This window comes from Rhagoletis pomonella, unplaced genomic scaffold (genome assembly GCF_013731165.1).
Source record: "Rhagoletis pomonella isolate Grant_MI unplaced genomic scaffold, Rhpom_1.0 Rhpom_scaffold_00627, whole genome shotgun sequence".
Classification (NCBI taxonomy): domain Eukaryota; kingdom Metazoa; phylum Arthropoda; class Insecta; order Diptera; family Tephritidae; genus Rhagoletis; species Rhagoletis pomonella.
Window position 1 is genome coordinate 28,439 of NW_023459181.1, and position 21,314 is coordinate 49,752.

A 21,314-nucleotide genomic window follows, 5' to 3' on the forward strand; every position below is an offset into this window, starting at 1 on the left:
AAATTCAAGATATACCAAAAAATTTTCGACTTTTCAATTCGATTTCTTAAAAAAAAATTTTAGTGTGCAGTTTTGTAGGCAATTTAATTTTAGTTCAATAAGGTTCAAGTTTCAAGTCACTAAAAATTACCGTTGAGATTTTTTTGACAATGCGCAAAACCCTCGACAAAAAATCTCAAAAATCAACGGTAAATTTTATAGACTTGAGACTTGCACATTATTTTACTAAAATGAGGAAACGTCAGGGTACTCATATTTTTGACGTTGACTGCATGTATATTCCCTTCCAAATTTGTCGTTGAAGAAGACATAAATCTAACATTAATAACTAATTAAAAATTGAAATTAGAATAGAATACTGGGATTTTTAAGAACATAAATAACTAAAAATTTATTAAGTTAATTCGAACAAGAAAATTATAAATATGACGTAAAGCTCACGCAGGTATTACAATATATAGAGAAAAACAATATGGGTATTCATCTAAATACGGAAATGTCTCGTAACAGCGTAAACCTCGTAAATAAGCGGGGTCGATTATGGATGGCTGAAATTGTATTTCAGATGGCAACTGGCCCCTTAAAGTTGGCAACAGAGTTGCTGTATTGACAACTGCGTTTTTGTGGTTGCCGCGAAAATTTTGATTGCGAAAATCGGGCAGGTTCTGCAATTCACTTCCAAGTGAATTTCAAACCCTGCCAATTTGAATTCAAAGCGCACTTTACTCAAATTCACTCGAAAGTGAATTGCAGAACCGGCTGGAATATATTTATTTTTTTTTAACAGTTTCTGCTGTAGCTTTTTTTAACTCAAGTCATGGTTGCTGGTACTTCAAAACTCTATTATTTTCAACTTTTAGTACTTAACTAAAATTGCTATTTAATATATATTTTCGTTTCAGTGGCGTTGCCCATCGGCAATCCAACTGACGTTGCTTTGCTACCCAAAAGTAAGTTTACGAGGTTTACGTGGTAAGGAGGCATTTACTCGTTTAGGTGAAATGCCTTAATGTTATTCGGACCACTTAACTATACAAATACGTACGTATAAAATATTTTATAAGTTCTGAAATAAGGCGCACTTTTCACATATGGGTCTTTCGACATTGCCGCATCCACTGTAAGAATAGAAGTTATTAAAATTTTATTCTAACTTAAGAAATTCAACCAACTTACAACAATGAAACGCAACTATCGCATAAGAATATGCCACATTCAGCACATGAGTGACCACAGAATTCACACAACGGTTGAGAACAATTGCAACAATCACTGCGAACATAAGCATCACGACGGCAGCACTTTGATTTTCGGCTCTCCAAGGAAATATCAACTATTAAATCCGTTACATTGCTTGATGAAATTTCGCCATTTCCACGGAGCACAACCTGCCTCCAAAGTGGAATATCTGTAGTCGCCTCTGTTGCTGTATGCGTCAGGTCCATAGATTTGCTTTCGCGTGCTGCCCTAAATAGCAAATTTATGGTTTTTTCTAAAGGAATTAAAAATTATTATTATTAAATCAATAAATTAAAAAAAACCTTTTTCATATACAATGCTTTTATAAATGGATCAAAAATTAGAAAATAATATTTCTCAGTCCCATAGAATTTGTTCTGATAACTTTTGACATTGAAATTTTTGCAAAAGTCATTATAAACCATTTACGAGATTGAAAACGAAAAACATGGAGCATATGCAATACAAAGCATTAGATTTAATTGACAATAGTCAAACTACATAACATAGACCTAACATTTCTACAGAGAAAGTACTAATTTGAGATCGATTTAAAGCGGTCGTTATTCATATATCCACATTCATAACTATATTACCCTTCATATCAGTTGAGGTATATTACATGCGCCCCACGCTTTTCATTTTCAATTTCATAAATGGATTATAATGACTTTTGGTTAAATTACAATATCAAAAGTTATCAATACAAAGTCTATAGGACTGAGAAATTTTATTTTCTAAATTTTAGTCCATTTATAAAAGCGTTGTATATTAAAAAGTTTTTTTATTTTATTTATTTTATACTTTTTAGTCTTGTTTGTATAAAATTTTGAAATAGATATTAAAATAATTAAACCTGCGGTGAAAAGGGAACAGAAGACTATGCAAGCAAAATGTTTCCTCACGTTTAGTATAAACATACATACAGTGACGAACAAAAGTATTGGCACAGTGAATTTTTCGCTATATATGCAAAGGTTTTTATTCTAATTTATTTTCGATAATTTTTTATAAAAATATAGTTCATTCTACACCAGAAAACGTAATAATAAAAACTCTAAACTTTGTGCAAAACTCAGGAAAATTCATTAAATTTGCACACTAATTTGCAACTTTTTATTCAGATTTTCTAGAAAAATCCTAAGTATGCAGTTTTATAGCCCATTCAAATTTAGTATAACAAAGTGCAAGTTTAAAGTTGCTAGAAAATCGCGTTGATTTTTGGCAATTTTTTTATTGGAAGGTGTTGCTCATTTTGTCCATACAAAAAATAATTGTCGAATTACTTTGTATGGAAGAACTTGCGTGAAAAAAAATTACCAAAAATCAATGCGATTTTCTAGCGACTTCAAACTTGCACTTTGTTATACTAAATTTGAATGGGCTATAAAACTGCATACTTAGGATTTTTCTAGAAAATCTGAATAAAAAGTTGCAGATTAGTGTGCAAATTTAATGAATTTTCCTGAGTTTTGCACAAAGTTTAGAGATTTTATTATTATGTTTTCTGGTGTAGAATGAACCATATTTTTATAAAAAATTATCGAAGATAAATTATAATAAATAACTTTGCCTATATTGCGAAAAATTCACTGTGCCAATACTTCTGTTCGGCACTGTATGTACATACATACTAATAGCAGCAGTTAATTTCATTTAAAGAAATGGCGTGTCGTCCATTTCCGCTGCAGCGTATGTAATTAGTGCATATATTTAGACGCAATATTTAAGTTCTTTTGGCGGGGCGACACGCAGTGCGGCCGATTGCCAAAAAGCTGGCCAAAATTCGAAAATTTGAGTAATTCACTCGAAAATCGAACCTTGGGGGTTTTTGGGGTCGCTGATTACAAATTTTGTATTAAATGTAAGAAAACTCACCCCCTTCACCCCTTATCGACCACCCCCTAGGGTAAAATATCATGTATTATTGGGCATACTCAAGTTACATATCGTTTTCGAGGTTTTTGGGGTCGCTGATTACAAATTTCATGTCATAATTACATAATTTAAAATGGTAAATGCTATATGGCATCACCCAGAACTTTTTAAGTCCCAAGCGAGCCCACCTCACATAACTCAGGGCTTTTAACTTAAATCAAAGAAATGAAAACCAATTTTGATGTTATCACAAAAATTTTTATTACAATTAAGAAGTATACATAACACATGAATTAAGAGATAGAATTACAGTATAATATGATAATATCGCAGGGACGAAAGTACATTAAAAAATAATATTACATGAAGAAACTTCCGTTGTCCTCAAGGTCATTGACATCAATATCTGTTTCCGACTCAGACGTTGGCGCTGAGCTATTGTCTGCACTTTCTTGCTCTGTTTCTTCTCTACCAACAGATGGAGACGATAATAAATCAATAGTTTCTGCAGAAAGAGATTTCAGCGGCTTACTTGGCAATTTTCGGCAACTCGAAATATTAGGATCCGAGGCTACTAAAAATCGTCCTCCATTGTCTTTCGTCTGTAATTCTTTCTCGCAAAGCTGAGGCGATAGATGGAATAAAACTTATTGCAGGCCTACTAAAGTAGGCATGTAGTACCACTTGTCAGTTTGTAAAATTTTTTTAGCTAATTTAACAGTGTATTTGCGAAAATTATCTGCATTATTTCATGACCACTTGAGATGGCTTGCAACATAATATAAAAAGAATATATGATATCTTCATCGATGCCAGTTATTTTCGCAGATTGTCGAAATTTAAAAAAAAAATTACGAGCTGTATTACCATCGTTTGAGGTGGCACTTCCAGCTTTCGGCTTATCAACATTGAGGCCCAGTTCTGTTTTAAAGGCAGCTTGTATTGATTTTTTCCTATTCGCGACCGACTATTTTTCCTGTGCAGTTCGTGCTTGCCATTTTTGAATTCGTAATTTGTAAGATAAATGCAATAAAAATTCGAAGCATCTAATCCAACAATGTAAAGACGATAAGCCAAATTTCAAGTTGTCTGTATTAACTTTTTTTTGTAGCATTTCATCTATATCATTAGAAGTCTTTGAAGTACAGTTGCATAGATAACAACGCATTGCAGACATTGTGTCAGTTAATGAATTGCACTATCTATCATTGATAAAGTAAGATCATACTTTACACTCACGAGTTGTCCATCAACAGTAGTTTAAAATGGTGTTAAATTCTTTATCTGGTCTTCCACGTCATTTACTGTTTTTTTAGTCAAGTCCAGGGACTCTTTTGCACATTGAATTGCCATAGGACGACAACATCTTGGTGAGGATGGCCTAGGATTTTTCCAAACTACAGTTATTTCCTTCGTTTCAGAGTCTCTGTATACAAGCTGTAGGGGGAGGAGGGAGGGGAAAAAAATATTTTCGTCACTTACTTCGATTCCATCATCCGCTTTATGCTTGTAGTCACTGTGTCCAGAACTACCATCACATCCCCACTTAACGATTAAGATCAAATTTTCTTGTATTTTTTCAGATAAACATAGAACAACTTCCATTTGATACAAAATAGTACGATTAGTTGTGTGAACTAATAATGAATGCAATGTAACTGATGCTTCATATTCATTGAAACGAAGACCTACAGCCGGATAGCATTGTAATTATGCTTTTTGTATATTTTTATAGGATGGCAGCATTTTTAATTTTTTTTGTAGATGTGCATTACGCAACTGCTGATATTTGCCTTGAGATAACCCAAGTTCAATAAAAAGTGACAAGGTCTCGTCGTTCGTGAATGGTAAATTTAAATTTCCATACTCCAGTGGTTTTCTGTATTTTTTAGCTTTGGTTGGACTTCCTTCCGAGATATCTCGCACCACTTTTGCAAAATCTGTTTTACCTTCAGATCGTAATTTACTTGTTGAGTATAACAGTTCTTTAGTCGAAACAGTAGCTCGTAGATATTTGGTTTTTCTGCGCTTTGTTCGTTCTGATGATTCTGAAAAACTCAATTCTGGCCGACCTACTTTACAATCCTTTTCAATATTTTCTACTTGCGGATAAATTTTTTTCGGATCTTTTTTATCACCTTTTTCCAAATTAACAGTCTTACTTAACCAATGGGTTTTTTTTTAATTTTTCTTCAGTCCTATTACTTAAATCCCATATTGTTTTCATCTTACACACCAAATCTGATATTTGCCGTTTCACGTCTTCTGATAAATGATAAGTCGCATTTCGGTTTTCGGACAAAAATTTTTCGATCCTTTCATAAATCACTCTGATGTCATCAAGGCGAATTAATATAAGGTGATAGCAGGAGTACAAAAACAAAAATTTACACGTATTTTGTTTTTGCTTAGGCGGCATAAACTGTCAAACTCTTGTAAGAGTGTGTGTAGAAATTCAACCAAAATTTTTCAATTTGATATCAGAAGCCGTGCGGCGAAACACATACACAAAATCAGCAGAGCTAGTAACACCACCTTATATAAATTCGCCTTGGATGTCATCCTTCAAAACATTCTTTATTATTTGAAACAACTGCAACCTTGATAAATCATTAGTAGTAGACATATTGGAATCTGAAAACAAAGTTATTTTTATACAGTTGTAGAATTACGTTGACGTATTAGATAAAACTAGCGTTAAGACGCCAAAATTGAGCTTAACATTTTAAACAGATGGCAACACCATTCACAATCCCTTTTTGAACGAAGAGAGGTCTCACATGGCACCGGTATTTCATTTCCACAAAATTCAAACCACCGTGCGCCACTAAAAAGGTCCTAACTTTAAGAATTAAAACCTTAATGCACATTTAGAATGACGGTGCTGATCTGAGGACCTTCACATTAAAGATCTGATGACCATAACAAAGAACCCAGTTCTCCAAGACCTTAAAATTCTGTAAAAGCTAAATAAATTAGGCTTTTCAAACAGGTGGCAACCTTCTGCGAAGTATTTTCAAACTAAAATTTTTAAAGCTCTTTCGTCTGATACTTTGATACATAATTTAATTACCTTAATAATTATTGAATTTAATTTTTTTATCACCTGGAAACCCTCCTAAACAGTTCAGATATAAATCCGTCTCCAACCCATGAACGATTGAATCACCTCTTTTAGTAATTTATTTAACTTAATAATTCATTTAAATTTAAAATTTTCAACAGCTGGCAACTCTCTTCAAACCACCAAACAATATTTTGATGTTTAAACTGAAGATTTCTTAGCACTCTTTCGTTTAACACCCATAGTTTAATACTGCATATAACTAAATTCGGCTTTTAAAGCAGGTGGCAACCCTTTTCAAAATATTTTCAAATTACTACCTTCTTAAACTCCTTTAGTCTAGACCCCTGTGGGGGAACATTTTGTAAATTACCTTTGTAATTTCCCTGTTTAAAATTTTATTTGATTTTTTAAACAGGGGCAACACTCTCACAGTTAAGTTAAGAAGCAAAGCTTTTAATAACCATTTTGCCTGATCCCTATGGCAACTCTTCTCAAAAAGTAAAACCTCAGTGCACATCTGCAACCAAGCCTTTTAATTTGACACCTCATTTTTGAAAATCGAGCGAAGGATGGGGATATGATGGTATTGATTTATAAATAATCTCAACTTGATTTTTTAAAAGGTGGCCATTCTTCCCGGAAAAGTAAAAGCCTACTGCACATCTACATATCAAGCCCTTTAATTTGATACGTAATTTTTGAAAATCAAACGAATGGTTAAGATCTGATGACCTGGACAAAAAGTCCTTTCGCGTATTATATATATAGATATAGTTAAATTCGACCTTTTGGGGAGGTGGCAGCCCTTTTGAAAAGTAGTTTCGCGCTAAGATATTCTTAAATATTCTTCGTCTAACTTTGCGATACATATTTTAATCAACTGATGAATTAAGTTGAATTATACTAATTAAACATGGGGCAACTCCGCTAAATATAGTTCAGAAATAAAGATTTTTCAACCTAACTTCGATTAGTACCCATATTTTAATAATTCATTTAACTTATTTAATAATTTGAATTCAATTTTGGGTAACCCTCTTTCAACACCACAAAAAAAATTTAGTATTCAAACTAAAGATTTCATATAATTTGTGGATAAGTTAATTAAATTCGACATTGCAAGAAGGTGGCAACCCTCTTCAAAATATTTTCAAACGGCCACCTTCTGAAGCCACTTTCGTTATCCGCCCATATGTTCAAACATATTTCTCCCAATTAATTTTCTTAATTCAAATTGAATTAAATTTTTCAAACAGGTGGCAACCCTCCTAAAGTTAAGTTAAGAAGCAAATATTTTCAAAACCCTTTCCACTGATGCCTATTTTGTAATAATTGATTTTTTTTAGATAATTTGAATAAAATTTTTGAAAGGTGGCAACTCTTTTCAAAAAAGTAAAACCTTATTGCATATCTGCAGTCCAAGAGTTTTAATTTGACACCTTATGCTTATATGACGGCATTGCTTATTATATAGTTGATAGTCAATTGTTCTACAGGTGGCAATTCCTTTCGAAAAAATAAAACCTTATTGCACATCTACAGACCAAGCGCTTTAATTTGACATCTCATTTTTGAAAATCGGGCGAACGGTACAGATCTTTTATGCTGCACAAAAAATGCCTTCGCGTATTATATATATGGATGTATATCAAATATAAACTTGGATAGTACAGAGAAATAAAAAAAAAATCTTACTACATAATTATTATTTTTTACATAACATTTGTATACTCTTATAGGGCATTCGCACGAGGCGATTTTACAGGCAACAAAAGTTTAATGCGAAGTTGAATGAGAAATTGAATGAGAAGTTGAAAGTGAAAAAGTTGCCATCCCTATTCAGACGAGGCGATTTTCGATCCAACACGAATTGTTATTTACATTATTGAAAATGAATTTAAATCGCAAAATTTTATCAATTGGCGTAAATTTGGTACCGAAGCATTGGTAGAAGTGCTTTTAGCGAAGCGGAAAGATAAAATAAAAGTAAAAAAGTAAAAAAAGGTATGTATACAGAATGTAAACAAACACAGGGTTGCAAGGAAAAAAAGTTGAACGAGCTCAAAGTTGACTGGCAACCCAACTTTGTTGAAAGCGATTAGTTGAAAGGCCGTTCGGACGAGGCGATTTTTGCTTTCAACTAAAAGTTGCCTGAAAAATCACCTCGTGCGAAAGCCCTATTAGAGTAATCATAATAAGAAAACCTATTAAATTTAAAGTTTAAAATTACCCGCGGCTATTAATGTAAAACAGAAAAATCGATGATATACAGAAAGTTACCATCCTGTATAGGTAGATCCCCTATTCAATGTGTATGTCCCTCTCTCCCTTTTTCTTAATCTTATTCTATTTCTCTCTTGTATTATGTGTGTGTTGTTAGGAATTTCTTTTTAATGATCCTATTTATTGCAGTTCCGATAATGTTTTGTAACTAAGTTGTCACATACTCTATTTTATTACAGTAAAAAGTCCATTACAACTCAAGTGGCAGATAGTGGCAGCTGAATTTTGTTTTAATCGATAGCTTATACTTTTACAAGAAATCTCCAAAAGGTTTAAAGCCAGCATCCAACAGCGTTTTATTGTTATTTTATTTGAAAACCCAAATTTTATTGAAAAAAAAAGAAAAAAAAAGTACCCTTATCATTGTATTCATAAAAATTGTCGGTCAAAGAATTAATATTTATTCATTTTTTTACATATTTCACTAACCTTCGGACGTACATTCCATTTGACTTTCTTCGGTTTCCTTTGCTGCCATCACTTTGACACGTTCACAATGTTTCATGTATATCTACAACATTATACTGCGTTTATGAAAATGACAAACTATAACTAAGAGTGGAGAAAGGCTTGAGGTATATAGGTACGGTGACCATCCGTTCTGTTTTTTGCAGGACCGTACTGTTTTTCAAAGGTCGGTCCTGCGTAGTTTTTCAAACCTGAAAAACCTGAAAATGTACTGATTTTTTCCAAGTGTCCTGCATTTGGCCCGCATTTTATTCGTTATTTTAAAATTATCGGACAATGGATGAATTTTTTCAAAAAAGTGTTTTTTGGTACTTTTCGTAGCTTTTCTTCAATATCTCATGAAAAAATCTCCCAATCAACGTAAGCGACTTACAGCTCGAAGGGTATTGATGTGCCTCTTACCAAAATATATAACTTGTGGCGACTTCAATGAAAATTATTGGTGCTACAGGCGACCATTTGCATTTTGTCGTCAAAGTCGAAAAAAGTGAGATTTCCAATCAAATACGCAGTTTCATTTGATTATTTTTTCATTATTTTAAAAATTCGATAAAGAAGATATATCATTACAGTAAATTTTGAGCCAAAGATAATGAAAATCGGATTAGAAATGTAGATGCTATGGAGCGCAATCTGCACAAATTATATATTTTTGTAAAGGGCACTTTGTAACTCGTCGTTTAAGTCGATTCATGACGTCGATTTTTGACAAATAACTGCGAAAAGTACCAAAAAACAAAAAAAAGGTTATTGTTTTCGTTTTGAATGACTCAAAATTTGCCTATAAAATAATCTTTTAAAGATTTTCACTTTTCGTGTAAGCTATTGTAATTATAATATGTTTTACTATACTTTTATAAATATTCATGTAAAACAAGATTAATATCGATGAAGAAAACGTGATTAATTTTTAAAGTGTAAAATGTATTAAGATTTTAGAATCATAAATACTCTTTTGATATTTTTATACTACGTAAATATATGTTGGCATACTTTTGAAAAATTGTCCTTCATTTTGAATCCATATTTATGGTCACCGTAGGTATAGGCCGTTATTAGGAACGATTTTATATTCTTATAGGGTCCCTTTAGCCAACTGAATGCTTAAAAATCCCTATCTAGAAACTTTTATTTTGCGAATTTTGGCCAGCTTTTTGGCAATCGGCCGCACTGTGCGACATCTAGAGTCTTTTAATTGTATCTCTTTGATGGGCAGTGTCTTTCCCGCGGGCAAAGCTCTTTTAAGCATTCCTTTACATTTTGTATAGGAGCGTGCAGAGTAAAAGCTCTCTGTGCTCATCGCTGCTTTGATATGATGCCTACAACGAGGTTGATATCTAGACTAGGTTGATATCTAGAACTTTCCATAAATAACTTTGCTACATTCATAGTATAAATCAGGGACGTGAACCGGCTTTGAACCGAACCGGTTTTGAACCGGAAAACCGCTTTTTTCTATTAATTAACTGAACCATTAACCGAACCGAAATTTTCCACAAATATTTGATCCGAAGCGAAAACCGAACCACTTTCCATAAAGGTTTAAAGGTTCGTTTTAACCAAGTTTTAATAGATAAATGTACCCACTTGTTTTCTTTTTGTTAAACATGTTAATACCTACCATGTTTGTTTACCATGAGACAATATCAAATGTAAAGACAACCCATCTCATTTGACAGACACTTGACTCTTATCGTTGCGCGTTTTTACACTTGACACTTAAACTTGCGCGTTATTTTTTATACCCGAGCGCACTTGTGCACAAGGGTATTATAACTTTGGTCACATAACGGTTGTTTGTAACAGGTAAAACGAATCGAGATAGATATAGACAAATGTATATATAAGTGATCAGAATGATAACTCGAGTAAAAATTGAGATATCTTAACGAAACTTTGTACGTGCACTTCTTTCGGGCGTAGGGCGGATGGTTTTGAAAATGGGCAAAATCGGACAATAACCACGCCTATCTCCCATATAACGGTTTATTCAAAATTGATGCTTGCGACAATCCTTTACCTATTTCTTGGTTTATGATAAACTTTTGGAAAACGGGCGTGGCACCGCCTGCTTGTGATCACGTATATGTATCTCGGTAACCGGTCTACCAATTTATACCAAACTCGGTATGGCTATTGTGCTTGCCACATAAAAGCAAATCGTTAAAAATTATTGAAATCAGACTAAAATTGAGTCCGCTTTTCATATAACGGTAAATTTCAGAAATGCTTGAAACTTCAATATTTCGAAATTTAAGGACGCTAAATTACTCAAAATTTATACACCCCGGCTTACCATGTTACGGTGGCTTTCGGAAAGGTGAAAGTCGTAAATTTAATACCAGCGCCGGGTATTTAATGTTAGACTTTGTTACTTGTTTGTTTTTCGAACCGTTGAACCGAACCGAAACCCCGGTTCAAAGACCAAAAAAACCGCTTTGACGAACCAATCCAAAAGTGCAAAAGCGGTTCGAACCGCTGAACCGAACCCACAAAATTTTTCATCCGGTTCACTTCCCTGGTATAAATGGTGGTCTGGATATACCAAGTTGAGAAAAGCGTTGTAAAATGAAAAGGAATATAATCGTTAAATTTAAAAATTTACTAACTTTATCTATTTTACAATAAAAAACGTAAGTAAATACTAGTTTACTTAATAAGTTAAGTAAATTCCAATGATTTGAAAGGTACTTGGCTGAAAAAAACTGTATTCGTAATCGGAATGCAATATCAACCAGAGTCCATATAGGAAACCCGATAGTAACTACGACAAATAAATTGTAGCGTATTCTGAAGAAAGTCGGACTAACAAGAAATATACATGTAAAACCTGTTTTTTTTTAATTCTATACAAATTTGTTATGTTTGAAATGCAGCCGTGGATACTAGCTGACAGGGAAACTTGCAAATTTGCGTTCGCGCAAGTTTCTCTACTTGAGAGAGAATTTGGGGGCATTTTCTCTTACTATCTGATATTTTGAGTGATAATTCTCCCTGAATTTCCGACGAACAAACCTATTATCTTCCCGAAGAATTTAGCTTTACATAGAAATTTGTGCTCTTTTATTTTCATTTTGACGCATTTTAGTGTTGGTTCCTTTAATTCAAGTTGGCCTTCGAAGTTTAAATAAGTTCTCAGCTGAAAAAGTTTGTTCAAAAAAATACATATGCCTGTGCACATAGTGCTTGAAAATAGCTGTGCACATAGTGCTTGAATAGTGTTGTAATTAAGGCAGAATTGAATAATAGCGCATATTCAATACTTGTAACTAGGGATGTTTCGAATATCATATTCCTCACATTCGCGATCGCGAATCCGAATGCGAATGTTAGGAATAACATTAAAAAAGTGATAATCAACTTAAGTCATCGTTTTTAATATTTAAAAATTTTATAAATTATTAGAACATTGAACGAGTGCTTAACCTATCTATACAGTGTTTTAATCTAGTAGTCAAAGTTCAAAAGGGGCATATTATATTAAAAAAAAATAAAATTGTGCTGCCTTTTCTCGAATGAGGCGATTTCTTGCAGGACCGTACATAAGGCCGGCAGCACTGACCAATTGCTCACTAGGAATGCTGGCGGGTGGAGCGCTCAAATATTTGCGGGCCAGATTTGTCAATTTGTCGTATTTTAGTTTAGTTTTCCACCAATCGAGGTGATTTTAACCGAGATGAGCTGGTTTTTCTTTAAGATAGGCCTTAGTGTGGGCTTTAATTTCACATTTTTTATGTCTCCAGATTCTACATCCGAGCCTTCGCTGTTGCTGGAGGAATCTAAAATTATTTCTAGGTTGCTTATAAGACTTTTAGCAGTACTTGTTGAAGGCCCATCAATGTTGCTTGATATACTCTACTTAACCATGATCCAACTACACAAGATCTGACAAGATGAATCAAAATAAAAAAGTAATTTTCTGGCTGACGTTTATAATTTCGGCGCCATGTTATTTTCTGTGAAAAGTAAACAAAAAATATGAAGAAGAAGCATAAAGAAAAAAATGCAAGCATTTAGTCTGTTCCTTTGAACTTCGGACTAAAACCTGTGGAACTGTCAAACTACAATTTTACTTTCTCAAATGAGAGTAAAAGGAGAACAGATGCAGAAGTGCATAGGAACGCAAAAAACACTACTTCCTGTAAAAACGTCAGTCGGTTTGTTTACATGTCATTTGTACAACATTGATTTAGCTGAAATATCACTAAATAATTATTAAAATCTATACATATTCAAACATTTCGTTGTTTAATTTCATTTTTTTTACAAATATAAGGTACTTTGCTTTCACCGCTGTTAGTTTTTGCTTGCACATGCAAATCAGCTGACCGTTTGACACTTTTCATGAACTTACAGGAAAATAAACTCTGGACTAAATCCTGTAACTTCTGACTAGGAACAGTTGCTCAGTTACTCTCTCAAATGTGTTCCCACTTACAGGTTTTATGTCAATAGGAACGACTTCCTGTAAGTTCTGACTAAATCCTGTAAACCGGACTGCTATTGGAACAGACTAAATGTTGTAGCACATGTTTGTGCTAACCAATTTATTATTTTTGTACGTGTTTTTGCATCCAATCACCGCACACTTCATTTTAATTAGATGTGCACAAAAAATTTATTGAAAATCGCTAAAAAATCACTCAAGTAAACCACCGACAAAATACTTGGTGAACTACGCCGATATTGCACGATTATGGCGACGGGCCCCAATATTGACAGCCTATGCGGGAAAATCAGCGACTATCTCACCGATCTTGCAAACTTCTTCACTGCCAGCAGCCTCACCATCTCCGCCGCGAAATCCACCGCCACACTGTTCACCACCTGGACAAAGGAAGTTAGGCTAGAGCTGGATGTTTACGTCGATGGCAACAAAATACCGACGGTCAACCACCCCAAAATCTTGGGAGTCACGTTCGACAGCCTATTCTCCTTTTCTGCGCACGCCTCAGCCACTTGCGAAAAGATGCGAGCTAGGAACAAAGTCCTCAAGTCACTAGCCGGCAGCACTTGGGGAGCCGACAAAGAAACCCTACTTACAACGTACAAAGCAATCGGCCGGTCGGTGGCAAACTACGCAGCGCCAGTATGGACGGCGGGTACCAGCGATACACAGTGCAGAAACCTACAAACATGGCAGAATGCAGCTCTACGCACGGCTACAGGCTGCCATCTCATGTCGTCCGAGCATCACCTCCACCAAGGAAGCCAGATGCTGGCGGTGAAAGAGCACAACACGTTGCTATCGAAGCAGTTCCTCGTGGGTTGTTACCGTGGAAATCACCCCAATAACGCCCTGCTTCGAAATGAACCGCCTCCCCGACATGTCAGACGTCACCTGCACGACTGGAAATCCGACGTAGAGCCGTGCTTAGACCACCCATTCGACGCAGAGAAATACAGAGCGGCCACCAGAAACGACAACATCGACGCCACCCATCAACATCGACGAAGCCGAACTGCCTAGAGAGACCAGGTGCACCCTAGCACAACTCCGTTCTGGGTGGTGCCACAGATTAAACAGCTATCTCTCCCGGCTGAACCCAGAAGTGGCAGACACATGCCCTGCATGCGGGCAAGGTCCACACAACACCCAACACCTCTTCGCATGCGCCTCTAACCCCACGACCCTGACACCAGAAGCACTATGGACCGCGCCTATAGATGCCGCCCGCTTTCTCGGCCTCAGGCTTGTCGAGTCAGAGGACGAAGACGATCCTTGACGAAACCCCGGCGGGTTGAGTACTGCTGCTACAACAACAACAACAACAACCGACAAAATACACATAAAGAAAGAAGCAAAACAGAAATAGCAAACTTCAAAATTACAAACGTCACACACTTTTTTCTCAATTGCTATTACAAATGGATGCTTCTCAACCGGTCAGATCTGTTCTAATTGGTTCATGCTACTTAACCGTCTAGCGCCCTGAGAAGGTAAAAGCCGGTTATTGTCACCCTGGCACCCTGGTTAGACAGACATAGAGCCATTTCAACAATATTAAAATGGACTCTCTGCCCATGTACACATTTGCATTCGCAAAACATTCGTATCATTTGATGCGAATGGGAAGGTCGAATGCAAAAATGTGTAAAATGATGGGAATCATTCGCATAACTAATGCGAATGCAAATATTCGCAACATTCCTGCTTGTAATACGGCACTATATCCAAACACGAACGCGTGTTAAGCAAACAGTGAAACAATTTGTTATTTTCTAAGTTAAATGAACAAGTTCTATCGTTCTTGTTGAATCATGATAGCGCAACGCTCGTAGTTCATGTTCTTTTTCATTTTTATGTACGTATATATAAATGGATGTGGTCGAAGAACAAAAAAAAAAAATCCCACAATTCAAAACTATGGCTGACTTCCAAAACGTATCTATTAGGGCTGTGCGATTAATTGATTACTCAAAATTTTAATTAATCATAACGTAAATAACTCAATTATTCGATTAATTGGAAATTATGATTACTCAAAAGTTCAGTTACTCGAGTAATCAATATTTTTGATTAACCAAAAACAAAAATATTTGAGTAATTTGCTTTATGATTAATCAACATTTCGAGTAAAATGAGTAATCAACATTTCAACTCTTTACATATGTATAAAGTAGTTAAAGTTCCTTGATACTTTGAAAACAACGTTTCTGTTTTCAAAAATTAAAACAAAAATTTTTTTTCATATACAGAATGTAAAAAAGAAAATAAGCATTTTCCAAAGCAAACTCTTTTATCGAGCAAAATTATTGTTTTTGAGTAATCATATTTCAAGTAACTCGATTAATCATCGTTTTGAGTAATCAAAATCTTGATTACTCGAGTAATTGATTAACCGAATAATTGATTAACCAACTTGCTCGAGTAATCGAATAATCGCACAGCCCTAGTATCTATACAATGTTTGGAAACTGTTATACTGCGGTATTCAAACTGTTTATATATGCAGAGTTGCGACACATTGCAACCATATACATTGCATATTTTAAATATTCAATTTAGCAATGAACAATTTTTCTGAATTTTCCATTTTTGAAACACCAATGGTAACCAATAACAAACGAAGCATCAACTTTATTTCTGCGCTGATTGCTATATCGATGCATTTCGATAACTTTCCGGATGCGTTTTGGAAAAGTATACATTGTCAATATTTTGTAGTTTGGCGTTATGGAACATTATACTTTATATACTATAAATACGGTGACCATCCGTCCTTTATTTTAAAGGGCAGTCCTTTATTTTAACCCCCTGTCCTTTATAATTTTTTTCAAAATAAACGACGCCTTTTGTCCTTTAGTTCTTAAACTGTCCTTTAAATCGGCTCTGCATTTTTCAAAGGTAAAGTTTTAAACGCAGAATATGAAAAATAAAAATGTCCCTTATAAAATATATTGAAAACTTTCGCCAGTTTGTTTCGCAAGGTTTATATTTCGCAGGGTTTCTATTTAATCGGTAATCTTTGTACAATCTATAAATCACAGGAAAGTTGTGCCCAGGATTGTGTTACACGCCAGTTCCACTGAAAGAGAACAATAGACATCCTGCTGCACAGTGGTTCAAAACTGGCATTCATTCACTTCATTTTTCGCTTAATTTGATTAATTGTTATTTTTTATGAAAGCTTACAATATTTGCAAGAGGCCAGTTGAGCCTGATTTCTAAATTTTAATTTGATTATATTAAATTTTTTAGTGCAAAATGCACAAAAAGTAGCAGCTTTGAAGAAAATGTATTCTTCTGTTCCAGTTAATAAATGTTACATAACAAAAGCTAGTTGAAAATAATTGTATGGTTCTCCCAAAACAAAAAAATACACAAAAAAAATTTGAAATGTTATAAAAAAATGTTCACCAAAATAAATATTTTTTTTTTGGTTTTTAGTAAAAATTGGTGGAAATATGAAGGCTCCAGTGGATTATGAACATTGAATTCGAATTTTGAACCACTGTGTGCTGGCTTCGTCGTGCAGTATGAATTATGGTAAACGCATTTTGGTAGCAAAGGATGGCGAAGTCCTTGAAAAGGATTTGGCTTCATTTTTCGCTACAGCAGGGGAACTTATACAATTAAATAATATAATTAAATAGTAAATATTTGACTTAAATTACGATATGGGCAAGGTACTTTTATCATACAAGTTGTATGTACGTATTTTCAAATCATTTTGAAAAAAATGTCCTTTATTTTACGTTGGTTAATATGGTCAACGTAACTATATAGCAATTGACGTTTTGGAAGTCAGCCTATCTCACAGCCCGCAATTGAATTTTTAATAGATAGATTAAAAAATAGAAAATGCCAACTTGAAAAGGGTTAAAAGTTATTCATCATTTGAAATTATAGTCGTTGTTCAAAAGAGAGAAAAGTCAAAATCACTTCTACCTTATTTGTGCTTAAGAGCTTATAACTTCCAATTAATTGCAGCTTTTTTGACAGATTACCCATTGAAAATTATGTAAAAAGCTGCAATTAACTTTAGTGTGGTCTTTATTTGGGAAAATCTTCCAATAATGGCCAAGCTTTGAAAAGGAGATGAGGGGGGAAGAGAGAGGGCCAGCCTTATTTTTAAAATCTGAAGGTCCCCGCCCTCTCCGGAGGCTTATAGTTTGCAAGTAATTAGTAAAATTGCAAAAGAAGTAAAATTCAATCTCACTTTTTCCTTTGTAGAGCAATTGAACTCTGCTGCCGCACATCCCAAACAAAAAAATGTTCAACAAACTGAAAAAGGGAAAAATGTAAGCGCATTATGTTTTTATTGCATATCTTCATTATATACCAAAGTATTGCTTTAAAAAAAAAGCGGCGCATGCGAAAATTTCCAGTATATCGTAGTAATGATTTTTTTTTAAGTACCTACATTTTTATTAAAAACTTTCAATACATATTGAAATACTGGATTTAAATATAAGCGCCACAGGCGAAAATATGTAATAAAAAATCACGCGATCTCGCCTTATCCCGGAATTTAGTTGAAGAACGCCCTATCTCAGCTTATTTTCAATGTATTTTCGTTTGAGATAGGGCGTTTTTGAACCGAATTCTGAGATAGGGCGTTATTCAACCAAATTCTGAGATGTAGACTATCGCCCTGTGAATGCCGTTCTAGGCACATAACCACCGGACGTGGACAGAACAGAACTTTGTCTGCCTCGGGAGACTAGCACTACAATAGCCCAACTTCGCTCTGGCTATTGCAGCAGGCTCAACTCTTACTTGAGTAGAATCAACGAGGATGTGCCCAACCAATGCCCGGCATGTGGAGAGTCGCCACATGACTCCCGGCACCTCTTCACATGCCCTAAGAACCCCCCCACTAAGCTAACGCAACTGTCCCTATGGACAGCCCCTGTGGAAGTCGCACACTTCCTGGGCCTCCCCCTAGCTGAAACTGACGACAACGCTGATGGATGAACCGCCCCGAACGGGGCTTATTAGCTGCTACAACAACAACAACATAGTGTTTTTCAATAAAATTCTGAAATAGGGCGTTTTTCAATCGAATTCTGAAGTAGGGCGTTCTTGAAGTTTTCTGAGATAGGGCGTTTTTGAACTGGCTGCCGAGATAGGTCGATCTTCCACTCAGCCATCGATATACTTTATATTTTGTAATGCCTCACAAAGTATTTTTTGGTATAGTTCCCAAAGATCTGGAATTACATACTTCGCAGTTATCGCTCAACAATTGTGTGTTTACAGATTCTTTGCGAATAGAAACTTATTTAAAGAACTCTTTTATAAGTATTAATTGTTAAATATTTATTAAAAAAAGATGTGCATTCATTCGTTTATGAAGAAAAGATGATATATTAATGAAAAGCAAAGTGAATAGTGCAGTGTTTATAAAAAATATGTGAAGTAATGCGGAACGGCCGCTGTGGTGTAGTGGTAAGCAGTGCGCGCTTTCACCTTTCAGCACCTGGGTTCAAGCCCTAGTCAAAGCAACATCGCTAAAAAATATAGAAAAAAGGTTTTTTCTTAACAGCGGTCGCCCCTCGGCAGGCAATGGCAAACCTCCGAGTGTATTTCTACCATGAAAAACAGCTTCTCATAAAAATACAATCGCCGTTCGGAGTCAGCGTAAAACTGTAGGTCCCTCCGATTTGTGTGATAACATCAAGGCGCATGCCACAAGTCTGAGGAGAAACTCGGCCAAACATTAACATATGTGTAAGCGCCAATCTATAATGGGGAAATTTTAACAATAAATAACTTTAAAACTGTTGCCATTTCTACCCAAAATGTTGAAGGTATCGCTCAATGAGCACTTCCTCAACACCCCCTGCGAATTTCATTAAAAAATTCGCTATACTTTGCCCGATATAGAAAATGGTCCATTATTGGAAATCTCAGCAGTTGAATCATATTAATTCCTTATTAATAGAATAGTTAACTCACCATGAATTTTGGTCATTTTATTTTGGTCCGCCTGGTCCACAAATTTTTCGCTAATGAGCTTCTTGGTTTGTGGCACGAATGTATCGAAGTCTTCGCAACGCTGTCGCTTGAGCATGTTTATAACGGGAGTTTAAAGCGCAGCTTCACCAAAAACTTGTTTAATCGCCGGCAAAAGTTTTTTTAAAATATATTTTTTTTTGGGTTTTGGGTTGGTTGGCAGGATCTTAAATTCCCCAAACGCCAGGCTGTCCCTCCTTGACCGTATTTATTCCTCTTGGTGCTACAGGATCATGTAGCTAGTGCATTTTTAATATCGACAAGTTGAGTGTAACTAAAAATGTCAAAATATTGGAATTATTTTACGTGAACGCCAAAGAACAATAAATAACTAAAGCTGAAATTAGTCAAGAACGTAAACCTACCGGTACGTAAACCCGAGACAGCTGACACGATCTGTCTTACCAAAGCACCATGTAAATGAAAACTCAACACCGCAGAATTTTTCTGTAGTTGTAGCCCATGAACGAAAGTCTTTTTGGTTCATGGTTGTAGCCCATGATTCAATATACAGGGTATATATATACAATATACAATATACAGGGCATATATATACGTATATGATATGTGTATGTATACGCGGATATGTAAATAAAGCAAAACAGACGATAATTTGATACAAGCGTGTTCATAAGAAGAAGCGTAGCTTCTATCGCTATCCCCTGTAATTGATGCGCCTTGGGCAAATCCCACCAAAAACGATCAGCTGTTCAGCACAAAATGTAAACAAAGAAGGGAATGCACCAACAATAGGTGCAATCCCGTATTCCTCGGACTCGGACTAGTAAAACTGTCAAAAAATAAAAATTCGCTCAGAGCGAGAGAGTAACATTGAAAGGTACGGGATCGCTTTCTAGTAAAAAATGGCAACTTCTGTCAACTTCAAAATAACCTCCAAATTTTGGTTGTAAATTTTCCTTATTTTGTATGTAAACACACTCATCTCACACATGTAAATAACTAAAAATACTTTCAAATTCATTACAATCCACTTAAACAAGTAATTAAATACTTTTCAACATGAATTAGCAGATTCAACTTTTCTTTGTTTACAATTTGGTTGCCAAACACACTACAGCTGATCGTTTGACACATTTACCAGAATTTACCAGCAAAAAATTCTCGGACTAAAATTGGTAACTTCTGACAGAGAGAGAACCGTATTTACTCTCTTTTCTGTCCTCTCAATAGTCAAAGAACCGAGTACGGGACCGATTTCCAGTAAAATCTGACTGATTCTGACTATTTCTGACTAGTCCGGACTCGTACGGGATCGCAACTAATTTCAAGGAAAAAGCAGCAGTGCTGCCAGTTGTTTGGCATATTTAAACAAAGATGATATGAAACCCAACGAAAGCTAAATGGCATTTAAACAACAAGCCACAAATACACTTAAGTGCCATTTCAACATAATGCAATAACACAAGGTGGTATCAGTTGTGATAACCCGATTTGACACTGTGGACGGGAAGAAAATAATCCCCATTAGGGGGAAAAATATAAAATTTCATATTTTCTTCTAAACAAAATTTGCTTTCTTATAGCATATTCGTAATCAAATTAAATAAAATAAGATAAAATACCTTTTCAAGAAAACAAAATGTGTATACTGAGAGAAAATAAAAAACCTTCAACTATATTATTAGGCAAAGAATCGCTCTAACCCTGCAAAAATCGCGACTACTCCATGCATGCGTGTAAAGAGTACTCCCTAAGGACCAAAGAGTACTCCAAAATTAACCACAATTCATATAAAAAATATGGTCCAATTAACATTGCGATGTCCTAGGGCAGGACCATATACTCCATCCCTGCATTACATCAGAGTAGCACAAAACTACTCCAACATATTAACAATGGCATTGTTGTTATATTTTTTCGTTTGTACACGCTTTTGTTCTTCACTTCTCAAATGCT

The 21,314-nt window shown here is 35.0% G+C and overlaps 1 protein-coding gene across 1 annotated transcript; it reads right to left on the bottom strand.

The window, feature by feature from the left end:
• Positions 1-68: 68 nt before the first annotated feature.
• LOC118751279 lies at positions 69-19,803 on the bottom strand. Its single transcript, XM_036486062.1, has 4 exons — positions 19,763-19,803; positions 19,341-19,671; positions 1,177-1,492; positions 69-1,118 (listed from the first exon to the last, which is right to left on the bottom strand). Exons 2-4 carry the CDS (start codon positions 19,453-19,455, stop codon positions 1,058-1,060), a joined length of 492 nt encoding a protein of 163 aa, XP_036341955.1. The 5' UTR covers positions 19,456-19,671; positions 19,763-19,803; the 3' UTR covers positions 69-1,057.
• Positions 19,804-21,314: the final 1,511 nt, after the last annotated feature.